At 38.5% G+C, this 12,982-nt stretch overlaps 1 protein-coding gene across 1 annotated transcript in view; it reads left to right on the top strand.

Annotated features, from left to right (window-relative positions):
• Positions 1-12,982, top strand: part of LOC141519408 (solute carrier family 22 member 11-like) — a 49,214-nt gene that overhangs the window by 28,606 nt on the left and 7,626 nt on the right. The window contains 2 exon segments of the mRNA XM_074231655.1: positions 1,905-2,119; positions 3,486-3,588. Coding sequence (XP_074087756.1) covers positions 1,905-2,119; positions 3,486-3,588 — 318 coding nt within the window.

Below are 12,982 nucleotides of genomic sequence, written 5' to 3'. Positions count from 1 at the left end.
ACTCACTTTGCAATTGAAGCATCCATTCTAATGGCTCTTCACTCTATATGTTTTCTATCCCTGTCTGACAGGCTTTATCCCTCGAATTGTTCTTTTCCATTGAGTCTCCCTCCCAGAGCCATGCCAAACATTTCAGGTGTCAGAGACCTCATGAGTCTATGGTTGGGCCTCTCCTCTTCCACTGGTTTATATCATCTCTTGTTTTTCCCACTACATTTACTTGGAAATTTCCTCCTTATATTTTGTGCCTCCAGTTTCCAGTGCCTCCAGAAAGTTTCAACTTTACCTCACTCCCAGGACATGTAATTTTTCAAGCACCAACCCCCTAGACTTCATCCAGTGTAAGGCCCTCATCCTCCTATCCAACTAATTCCATATCTTCATATGAGCATCGATGGGGGAATTTTCTCCCACCTCCAAAGCAATGCCTCCTTACTTCTCTCCCTGTTTACATCTTTTCCTCCTACTTATTGAGAATAGAAAGGTCACATCTCCTCATAGCTAGTCCTTGATTGGACTCTGATGCCTCACATCGTCCTCTCGATCTGCCTGTTCTCCACCCTTCCTTTTAGATATCTTTTAAATACTATACAAATGGGGGAAGCTAGGTGGTGCAGAGGATAAAAGCATTGGCCCTGGAGTCAGGAGTCCCTGAGTTCAAATCCAGCCTCAGACACTTAACCATGACCTAGCTGTGTGGCCTTGGGCAAACCACTTTAACCCCATTGCCTTACAAAAACTAAAAAACTAAAACTAAAAAAACCAAATCAATAAATACTATACAAATGTTAGCTATTATCATGATGATGACATGCAGGTGTTATGATGATATTTTTAGAAAATTTTAGAGAATTAATCAAAAAGCTGGTCAAAATAATTAACAGCTTTAGCAAATTTATGAGATATAAAATAGATAGACATAAATCACCTGCATTTCTATATATTACCAATAAAGTTTCTCAGAGAGAAATAGAAAGAAATATTTCATTTCAAATAGCTGTAGATAATGTAAAATACTTTTGAGACAACTTGTTAGGACAAACTCAGACACTATATGAACATAATTTTAAAATACTCCCTTCAAAAATAAAATCAAATCTAAACAACTGGAAAAAATATTGTCTCTTCTCCCTGAGATGATAAACAATTTCATATAGGTTATACATGAGCAATCTTGTAAAACATTTTCATAGCCATTATGGGGAAGCAAACTAAGAAAGGAAGAATGAAAGAAAGAAAGAAAGAAAGAAAGAAAAGAAGGAAGGGAAGAAAGGAATGAAGGAGAGGAAGAAGGAAGGAAGGAAGGAAGGAAGGATGGAAAATAGCATGCTTCAATTAGCATTTAGGTTTCATCAATTCTTTTTCTGGAGGTATTTTTCATTATGAGACCTTTGGGATTATTTTGGATCATTGTATAGCTGAGAATAGTTCTTTGGAACACAAAACTTAAAGAAAAACAAAAATTATTTAAATTGCTTTTAAATGTAATTGAGAAAAAATTAAATATTATTAAAGAAAAAATTACAGCTCTTCACACTTTCTGCATTACAACTGAAATGACTTTCTTGCTGTTTCCTGCATCACAGTTCCTCGGGCCTAGAACCCATACCCTCCTTATCTTTGTCTTTTGGAATCCCTGGCTGCCTTCAAGAGCTCAACCCTAGGCACCAGCTCCCACAGAAGCCTTTTCTGATCACTCCTTAGTGAACCCCTTGTCCTCCTAAATGTTTTTGCTGTTCATTTAACTATATTCATGAGCACCCCACCCCAAGCAAAAGATGAAGTGCTAGGACAGACCCTGGTACCCAACGGTATTCATAAACGACTTGTTGAATGCATTTAATGGTGAGCTCTGGGCTCCTAGTATGATGGATTCTCTCTGCTTTTCTCACTCTCTGCTGCAGTTTCACAACAGCGATGCTTTTTTATGGACTCTCCCTGGATCTTCAGAACTTGGGGAATAATGTTGAAATATTTCAGGTTCTTCTGGGGGTTTTCACCCTCCTAAGCAGATCTGGGACTTTGTTCATCATGAGTTGCCTTGGCCGTCGAACGATCATGGTGGCCTGCCTCTTCCTTGCTGGACTGTTCGTACTTGCCAGTGCTTTTCTGCCACAAGGTAAGACAGTGGTGTGTGGGGAAAGAGAAAAAGAGGAAGGTGGAGTAGTAGAGATCAGAGGCAGCCAGGTGACCCAATGGATAGAGCACTGGGTCTGGAATAAGGATGAAGTGAGTTCTAATTGCACATCAAATACTTTCCAGCTGGGTGACCCTGGGAAAGTCTCTTAACTCCTTTGTAATGATGTCTATATCTATATATATATAGCCTCAGTGAACCTCAGAGGTGGAATTTGAACTCAGTTCCTCTGGTTTCAAAGGCATCTTTTCACTCTGCCTTGGCACCTCCACAACTTTCTCATTTTAAAGAGGAGGAAATAGGCTCAGAGAGGAGAGTCAACTTGAGCAGAACTAGAGAGCTGACATATGGTAGAACTAGTATTTAAACCCTGGTCAGCATAGATAAATAGATAGAGAAGACTGATAGATAGGAAAATGGATAGATGGACTGATGGATAGATAGAAAGATAGTAGACAGAGGATAGATAAATGTAGATGGGTACATAAATCAATAGATGGATAAGTGGATAAATAGATCAATGAGCAGATGGTTGGATGGATAGATGAACACAGACAGACATAAGATAGATATAAATGGATAGATTAATAGGTGGATGAGTGGAGATATATATACATATATATATATACACATAAATATAACTAGATGGTTGGGTAGATGGATAGATAGACAGTTGGATAGATGGATAGAGGGACAGATGAATGTTCAGATGGGTAGATGGGTAGAGAGAGAGAGGGAAAGACAAAGATGAATGTACAAGATGAACTGAAGTGAATGGAAGTGAAAGGCATAAATGCTGAATGAATGGCTGCCATATTGTTTGAATTTAACTGTACTGAGCTCCTTAAAGAAGGGATTGTTGAATTTATCTTTAAGTTACCCCTTCCTTACACACAATAAAATTGCAATATGTTTTTATTGCTTGGCAAATGAAAGAAACAGTTACCCTTTACTGAGCACTTTAAGATTTGCAAATTACTTAAATGTACTATGTCATTTTCCCTCAGAACAACCCTAGATCCTCATATAATAGATGAGGAAATAGGGCTAAGAAATGTTAAATGACTTGCTCAGTTACCCAACTTAGGAAGTTTTAAGGTAGGATTTGAATTTAGATCTTCCTGACTCTAAGTCTAGAACTCTATCACTATACCACTTAGCTGCCTTTCATACAATGGATAGGTGGGTAGGTAGATGAAGCAAATGTATGACCAGAGGTATAAATTAAGGAATGAATACATGGGTGAATGTGTGCATTCATAGGGTGAATAAATGAGCAAACAAATGATTGGCTCTAAGATGTGTTGAACTTAGATTTATTGAGATGTTTTGGTCTTCTGCTTTATAGGAATTTTGCGAGTTGTTTTGGCAACATTAGGAATCAGCAGTCTTGTAGTCTGCGGATCCTGTAAAATTGTTTATTCTGCTGAGCTCCTACCCACAGTAGTCAGGTAGGTCTGTGGAAAGGGGGGATGAAGAAAGGTTCAATAGATTAGTTCCCCCAGGACACATGCCAGAGAGATTCTAAGAATTTTCTCTCTGAGAAAACCAAGCTTTCACCTTCAAGGACCACAGAACCTGACTCTCCCCTTTCCCCAACCACCCCACATAATACACACACCAATATCAACTCCTCTCAAACTCAAAAGAAACTTCTCTCAGATCTTTCTTTGATTTGGGACAAAAACTTCCATCTTTTTTGAAACCAACCTGGTGATTGGTACTGGAAACCATCTAAGCTGGTTTTCAAACAAAAAAGGTAGAGATCACCAAGAATTCACACAGGAAATCTTTCCAGTTTGATATACTTCTATCTCATGTGACTTTTGAAGATCTAGGGTCCACTCCATGTCACAGTGAGGTCTCAGAGGGGGACTTGAAATGAAGCCATGGAGTTTCTCTGGAAGTAGGACTAGAACCAACATCAAGAATCAGCCAAATTAAAACAATAGCAGCTTGAGTTATGCAACATGAACTAGCAGGATGGATGGACATACCAACAAATCTGTGTGCTCCAGAAAATTTGATCTTTTTCTTACCTTGACCTTGGTTTGAACATAAATTTGAAATACATGTGTGAAGACATGCCATTACCCTAGGATTATAGTAGTTTAACACTCATTCATTATTTTTAAATTTTTACAAAGGCTTAGACATGTCATTAGGGTTATCTTGGTAGTACCCTAGATACATAGAGTCCAGAAAATTTGAGTTCAAATCTATTCCCAGATACTGACTAGTGGTATGACCCTGGGTAAATCACTTAACATGTCTTTCCTTCAGGTTCCTAATCTGTAAAATGGGAATAATAATGGCACCTACCATCCAGAGTTGTCAGAAGCATCAAATAAAAGAACATCTGTTAAGCATTATGTGAACCTTAAATCCTAGTTTTTATTATCATTATCATGTGAAAGAAGAAATAAACAGGGATTGACAATAAGAATTCTTCCCTCACGCATCCAACATTCCCTCAGTCTGATGTGAATGTTGAAGCTTGGGCAAGTGGTCTGGGATTGCTTCCAGATGGCTCTCTATGGTTCTCTTTGAATACACATTGATCCAGCAGTCAGTATATAGACAAAAGATTTCCCAAAGGGACTGATTCTTTTCTGGAGAGCTTTTTAATCAGTATTTACCAGAATGCCACTGGTTGTCCCCAAGAAAAGTAAGGGACCACAAGAGAGCGTATTGGTTTCTTGATGAATTCAAGTGCTTTGGTCCAGATGAACGACATTCTGGGATCCTGAAAGAACAAGTCATGATGATGAAGTGATGGAGTGATGACTGAGCTTAGTCAGTGATAATTGATGAGCACTGAGAATAGGAAAAGTGACATAAGCTTAGAGAAGGACAAATTTTTGAATTTTCATGAAGGGGAAGGGAATACAAATTCTAGGTCAAGGAGTTTAATCTGAATTCCTAGAAAATTCTATTGCAAACATTAGACTATGGTTTGTGGATACTTAGAAAAGGAAGAACAAGGCATTCCAGACTAGTCTCCTTTCTGGATTGGATTACTGAAATAAGTGATAAGGAGAATACTATGACAGTTCACTTCCAGTTTTTTTTTTTATTTTTTGGATTTTTGCAAGGCAAATGGGGTTAAGTGACTTGCCCAAGGCCACACAGCTAGGTAATTATTAAGTGTCTGAGGCCAGATTTGAACTCAGGTACTCCTGACTCCAGGCCGGTGCTCTAATCCACTGCGCCATCTAGCCACCCCCAGTATATTTTTAGAATAGATTTATTTACTCATTTTTTTTTCAGTTACATGTAAAGATAGTTTTCAACAATCATATTTTTTGGTAAGGTGTTCAGTTCCACATTTTCCTCCCTCCCTCCCTCCCTTCTCTTCTCCCTCCCCTAGATATGTATAATTATGTTAAGCATATTTCCATATTAATCATAATTGTAAAAGAAGAATCAGAACTAAAAGGGGAGGAACCATGAGAGGAAAAATATAAAATGTAAAACAAAATTTAAAAACTGAATATAGTATACTTTGGTCTGCATTTGAGCTCCACAGTTCTTTCTCTTGATGTTGTTGGTATTTTTGATAACAAATTCTTTAGAATCACTTTCAGTTTAACAATGCTCTTGTTAAAAGTATTTCATAATGTTCTTGGGGGGGAAATGGAGAGACAAAGATTATATGAGGATGCTTCAGTTATTCAGAAATGATTTCATGACCAGACTGGGGTGTAGGGTGTATTCAGGGAAGACTAGTAACTCTGGTTGTGATGAACCCATTTTAGGACTGCTTTTCACCTCTGGTGCCCACCTGATCCACTTATCTAACAGTGACTCCAAAAGCTGGTACATTTACAGGGGTCACACCCCAGTAAACTGTTTCAACTGACGGGCCAAACCAGGTTGAGGGGGTCTCAACTAGGTGGTCTCAAACTCATTGGTAAATTATCAAGATGAATCAGAGTGAAAGAATTTGTTGACTGTTCTAATTAATTAAGAACAAAAGTTGTTCTTCCGACCATAAATGATACCAACTAGGAATCCAGCAACACTATTCACTTGACCACCCCAGGTAGCTTTCAGGAAACTGAAGTCTTTTGACTTTGGGGGAAGATTGTATTGAACATCACTTTTATGATGGCGTGCTTTCCCCCAGTTCTGGATAGTGGACAATGCTCTCATGATTTCCTGATCACCAATGGAGTGAGACAAGGCTATGTCCTTGCTCCCATGCTTTTTAGCATGATGTTTCAGCCATATTATCAAATGCCTTCACTAAGTATAAACACCACATCAAGGTCAGCTATATCACTGATGACAAATTCCTCAATTTGAAAAGGCCAAGACCAAAGTGGAGACAGTGTTGACACATGATCATCTGTTTACAGATGACTGCACTCAATGCAGCCTCTGAAGCTGAGATGCAGCAAAGTATGGATTGATTCTCTCTTCCTTATGTTAATTTTGGTCTAACAATTAACATCAAGAAAACTCAAGTGCTTCATCAACCAGCACCACACCAGTCATATGCGGAACCATTGATTAATGCAAACGGAGATGTTTTGAATACTTTCGATAAGTTCATTTACCTTGGCAATATAATTTCTAGGGAGGAACAAATGAATATTTTGGTTGACACACACATTACCAGAGCTAGCTCATTGTTTGGATGTCTCCAAAAGAAAGTGTGGGAGAGAAGAAATATTGGCTGACTGACAAACTGAAGTTCTACAGAGCTATTATGTTCCTACTGTTGTATGCCTGTGAAATCTGGACAGTCTACCAGTATCATGCCAGGAAACTGAATTGCTTGCATTTGAATTTTCTTAGGAAAATTATGAAGATCACCTGGTGGGAGAAGATACCAGATATTGAGATCCTTTCTTAAGCTAAACTGCCAATATTCAGATATTAATTCAGAGAGTACAGCTTCAATAGGCTGGTCACATTGTTCGAATGCCAATCTTGCCAAAAGCTTGCCAAAAAGATTATTTTATGGGGAACTCACATAGGGTAAGTGTTCACAAGAGAATAATACTGAAGATCTTTGAGAATTTTGGAATTGATTTTTCAGCATGGGAGACACTGGAACTGGACCACTCAGTATGTCATGCTCTCCTCAGAGAGGGTGCTGGGTTCTAGAAACAAAGCAGACTTGAAGAGGCTCAAAAGAAACAAGAGATGTGCAAGTTTAGAGAATCCATCCCAGGTGTTCACATGGACTATTTGTGCCCAACTTGTGGTAGAGCATTCTAAGGGCCTTGAGCTTATCATCTAAGAGGAGCAATTGAAGGAGCTTGGCATGCTTAGTTTTAAGAAAAGATGATTTGCACTTACACAAAAACTGGCCATGTACCAGGACATAAAAACCTAATAAACAACTGCAGAAAGGCAGAAACAGTGAAAAATCTTTCTGAGATCACAATGCAAGAAAAATTATATGCAATATTGGGCCAGGGAGATGTAGACTCAGAACTAATTGGAAACTGAATAACCTCATTTTAAAGAATGAGTGGATCAAGCAGCAAATTATAGAAAGAATTAATTATTTCATCCTAGATAATGACAATAATGATACAACATACCAAAACTATGCGATTCACTCAAGGCAGCTGTCAGGGGATATATTGTATCTTTAAATGCTTACATGAATAAATTAGAGAAAGGGGAAATCAATGAATGAAATATGCAACTAAAAATTAGAGAAAGAACAAATTAAAAAGCCCCCAATTAAATACCAAATTAGAAATTCTAAAAATTAAAGGAGAAATTAATAAAATCAAAAGCAAGAAAACTATTGAACTAATAAATAAAACCAAGAGCTGGTTTTATGAAAAAACCCAATAAAATTGATAAACCTCTGGGCAATTTGATTAAAAAAAAGAAAGAAGAAAACCAAATTGCTAGTACCATAAATGAAAAAGGTGAACTCACCACCAATGAGGAAGAAACTAAAGTAATAATTCATAATTATTTTGCCCAACTCTATACCAATAAATTTGACAATCTAAGTGAACTGGATGGTTGTCCAGATTAAATGAAGAGGAAATTAAAAACTTAAATAACCCTGTCTCAGAAAAAGAAATTCAATAAGCCATTATTGAACTCCCTAAGAAAAAATCTCCAGGGGCCAGATGGATTCACAAGTGAATTCTACCAAACATTTAAGGAACAATTGGTTCCAATTCTATATAAAACTTGGAAAAATAGGTGAAGATGGAACAATGCCTAACTCTTTCTATGACATCAATATGGTGCTGATACCTAAACCAGAAAGAGTTAAAACAGAGAAAGAAAATTATAGACCTATCTCCCTGATGAATAAAGATGCCAAAATATTAAATAAAATCTTAACAAAATGATTACAAGTTATCACTGGGATAATACATTATGATCAAGTAGGATTTATCCCAGGAACGCAGGGTTGGTTCAATATTAGGAAAACTGTCAGTATAATTAATTCTATCAATGACATAACTATCAGAAATCATATGATCATATTAATAAATGTTGAAAAAGCTTTTGATAAAAATACAGCACCCTTTTCCTACTAAAAATACTAGAGAGTGTAGGAATAAATGGTTTGTTACTTAGAATAATAAGCAGTATCTATCTGAAACCATCAACAAGCATTACATGCAACAGGGATAGGCTTGAGGCATTCCCAATAAAATCAGGGGTGAAACGAGGATGTCCATTATCACCACTTCTATTCAATATCGTATTAGAAATGTTAGCTTCAGCAATTAGAGAAGTAAAAGAAATTAGGAATTAGAATAGAGAAGGAAAAGACAAAACTCTCACTCTTTGCAGATGACATGATGGTATACCTAGAGAATCCCAAGAAATCATCCAAAAAACTATTGGAAACAATTAGCAATTTTAGCAAAGTTGCAGGATATAAAATAAACCCTCATAAATCCTCAACGTTTCTATATATGACCAGCAAGATACAGCAGAAAGAGCTAGAAAGAGAAATCCCATTCAAAGTAACCTCAGACAAAATAAAATACCTGGGAGTCTACCTGCCAAGGCAGATAAATAAAATCAGATTTAAATACGTGGGCAAACATCAACTGTTCATGGATAGGTTGAGCTAATATAATAAAAATGACAATTCTACCAAAACTAAACTACTTGTTTAGCACCCTACCAATCAAAATTCCAACAAAATTACTTTAATGAGTTAGAAAAAGTTGTAGGTAAATTTATACGGAGAAATAAAAAGTCAAGAATTTCCAGGGATTCAATGAAAAAAAGTGCAAAAGAAGGTGGCTTAGCCTTACCAGATCTAAAATTATATTATAAAGCATCGGTCCTCAAAACTGTCTAGTATTGGCTAAGAAATAGTGTCATGGATCAGTGGAATAGACTAGATGCAATAGCAGGAAATGATTATAGTAATCTGCTGTTTGATAAACCCAAAGAGTCCAGCTATTTATTGGGATAAAAACTCTCTTTGATAAAAAACTGTTGGGAAAATTGGAAGTTAGTATGGAAGAAACTTAGACCAACACCTCACACCCTATACCAAGATAAGATCCAAATGGATACAGGATTTAGACATAAAAAAACAATATTATAAGCAAACTAGAAGTTCAAGGAGTAGTTTACCTGTCAGATCTATGGAAAGGGAAGCAGTTTATGACCAAGGAAGAGGTAGAGAACATCATTCAAAACAAATGATAATTTTGACTACATTAAATTAAAAAGCTTTTGCACAGACAAAACTACTGTAACCAAGATCAAAAGATAGTAAACAAAAAGGTAGTAAATTGGAAAACAATTTTTGCAACTAGTATTTCTTTTTTCTTTTTTCTTTTTGCAAGGCAATGGGGTTAAGTGGCTTGCCCAAGGCCACACAGCTAGGTAATTATTAAGTGTCTGAGGCTGGATTTGAACTCAAGTACTCCTGACTCCAGGGCCAGTGCTCTATACTCTGTGCCACCTAGCCACCCCTGCAACTAATATTTCTGACAAAGGACTCATTTCTAAAATATACAGAGAACTGAGTCAAATTTTCTTTTTTTTCAATTTATTTTTTATTCTCATTTTGTACAAATGTTTTTTACATTAATAAAATATTCTTGTTTACAAGTAAACAAAATACCCCTCCTCCCCCATGAATATAGATAGACTTGCATGGGCGAAAAAAGTAAAGGGGAGAGAAAAAAATTAAAATAAAAAAATAATAGTAATAATTGTAGGTATGGCCAGGTGGCGCAATGGACAAAGCACCAGCCCTGGAGCCATGAGCACCTGCGTCCATATCCAGCCTCGTAAACCCAACAATCACCCAGCCATGTGACATGCAAGCCCACCCGATCCCCACTGCCCTGCAAAAACCAAAAAAAAAAGAAAGGAAAAAAAAAAGACCCCAAATAAAATAAAATAGTAATAATAGTAGGGGTGGCTGGGTGGCAGACAGAGCATTGGCCCTTGAGCCAGGAGCACCTGGGTCCAAATCCGGCCCCAGACACCCAAAGATCACCCCGCTATGTGGCCCCAGGCAGGCCACCCAGCTCCACTTGCCCTGCACCCTCCCCCAAATAATAATAACAAAAAATGTGCTTGAGTCTTTGTTCCAACACCAACAACTCTGTCATGGGTGGATCTCATTCTTTATGATAAGTCCATCACCAAAGTTATTTCCATATTTTTCCATCATTGCCATTGCTGATCGCAACTCTCTCCTTTCTTATTACTCCACTACCATGTACTCTATTTTCTCTCTCCTTTCACTCTGACTCTGCTGTAGGGTCGCTGAGTGGCGCAGCAGACAGATCCCTGGTCCTGAGGCCAAGAAGCACTGAGCCCCCATACCACCCCTTAGGCCCAGAATCCACCTGGCCCTGTGGTCCTGGGCAGGCCTTCCAATCCCAGCCCCTCGCAAGAAGTAAGAAAGAAAATGTATTATATCTGGCCACTCTTCGCCTATGGTCCATCCTCTCCTCCTTTATTCACATCCCCACCCCTTCCCCCTGCTCCCTGCTCCTTCTTACTCCAGATGCCTATACCCCATTGAGTATATATGCTGTTTCCTCTCCTAGCCATCTCTGATGAGAGCAAAGGTTCCCTCATTCCCCCTTGCCTCCCCCCTTCCATATCATTGCAATAGCTCATTGTAATAAAAAAAATCTTATGTGAAATATCTTGGACTATTCCCCCTCTCCTTTTTCTTTCTCTCATTCCATTTCCCTTTTTTTCTATTGACTCCATTTTTACACCATATTTTATCTTCGAATTCAGCTTTCTACTGTGCTTCAACTATAAAAGCTCTCTCTACCTGCTCTGTTAACTGAGAAGGTTCATATGAGTATTATCAGTGTCATTTTCTATGTAGGAATACATGCAGTTCATCCTCATTAAGTCCCTCATATTTACCCCCTCTCCTCCAATCTCCATGCTTCACCTGAGTCCTGTATCTGAAGATCAAACCTTCTGTTCAGCTCTGGCCATTCCAAAAGGAACATTTGAAATTCCCCTGGTTCATTGAAAGCCCATATTTTTCCCTGGAAGAGGACATTCAGCCTTGCTGGGTAGTTCATTCTTGGCTGCATTCTAAGCTCTTTTGCCTTCTGGTATATTGTATTCCAAGCCCTAGGAGCTTCCAATGTAGCTGCTGCTAAGTCCTGAGTGATCCTGACTGCAGCTCCACGATATTTGAACTGTGTCCTTCTTGCTGCTTGTAGTATTTTCTCTTTGACTTGGGAGATCTGGAACTTGGCTATAATATTCCTAGGGGTTGGTTTTTTGGGATCTCTTTCTCTGGGGGATCGGTGGATTCTCTCCATTTCTATTATGCCCTCTGCTTCTAGAATATCAGGGCAATTTTCCTGTAGTAATTCTTTGAAAATGATGTCAAGGCTCTTTTCCTGATCATGACTTTCAGGTATTCCAATAATTTTTAAATTATCTTTCCTAAGTCTGTTTTCCATATCAGTTATTTTTTCAATGAGATATTTCACATTTTCTTCTAATTTTTCATTTTTTTTGTTTTGAAGTATTGCTTCCTGATTTCTGTTAAATTCATCAATCTCCCTGAATTCTATTCTTTGTCTGAAGGATTTGTTCTCCTCAGAGAGTTTTCTTATCTCTTTTTCCATCTGCCCAATTTTGCTTTTTAAAGCATTCTTCTCCTCAATAACTTTTTGAACTGTTTTATCCATCTGACCTAAGCTGGTTTTTAGCATGCTATTTTCTTCAGCATTTTTTTGGAGTTCCTCGACTAAGCTGCTGACTTCATTTTCATGTTTTTCCTGCATCTCTCTCCTTTATTTTCCCAGTTTTTCTTCCAGCTCCCTCATTTGATTTTCAAAGCCTTTTTTGAGCTCTGTCATAGCCTGAGCCCAATTTCTGTTTTTCTTGGAGTCTTTAGATGCAGGAGCTTGTGCTTCCTCATCTTCAGACTGAGTATTTTGATCCTTCTTGGGCTCATTTGCAAAATATTTCTCAATAGTCTTCTTTTTGTTTCTTTGCTTGCTCATTTTCCCAGCCTGGGCCTGGTTTGGGGTGCTTCCTGAGCTTTTGGGACACTCCCACAAGGGTCTCAGTGTGTGAGGCTCTGTCCTCCCTCCTGGTCTGTGAATGACCATAAGCGCCCCCCCTCTGCCACGGGGCCGAGGTGGGGGGAGTCCCTGCTGTTCTATGGGGGGGCCTAGACTGGGATCAGGATCTGAATGTGGTCAGAGCGCCAGAGTCCTGTTCCAGGGGCCAAGGACAGAGCTCTGCAGTCTCTCTTCACTCCCCTCCCTCAGGTCAATGGGCTCATCCCCTGGGGTCTCCTGTTTACTGGCTCCGCCTGCTTCTGTTTCCTGGATCAGGGCTGGGGAACGACCATGCTGCTCCCTGTGTGCCCTGAGTGCTGGGCTC

This window comes from Macrotis lagotis, chromosome 3 (assembly GCF_037893015.1).
Source record: "Macrotis lagotis isolate mMagLag1 chromosome 3, bilby.v1.9.chrom.fasta, whole genome shotgun sequence".
Classification (NCBI taxonomy): Eukaryota; Metazoa; Chordata; class Mammalia; order Peramelemorphia; family Peramelidae; genus Macrotis; species Macrotis lagotis.
The sequence above is the reverse complement of the archived record's forward strand: the minus strand, read 5'-3'. Positions and strand labels throughout refer to the sequence as shown.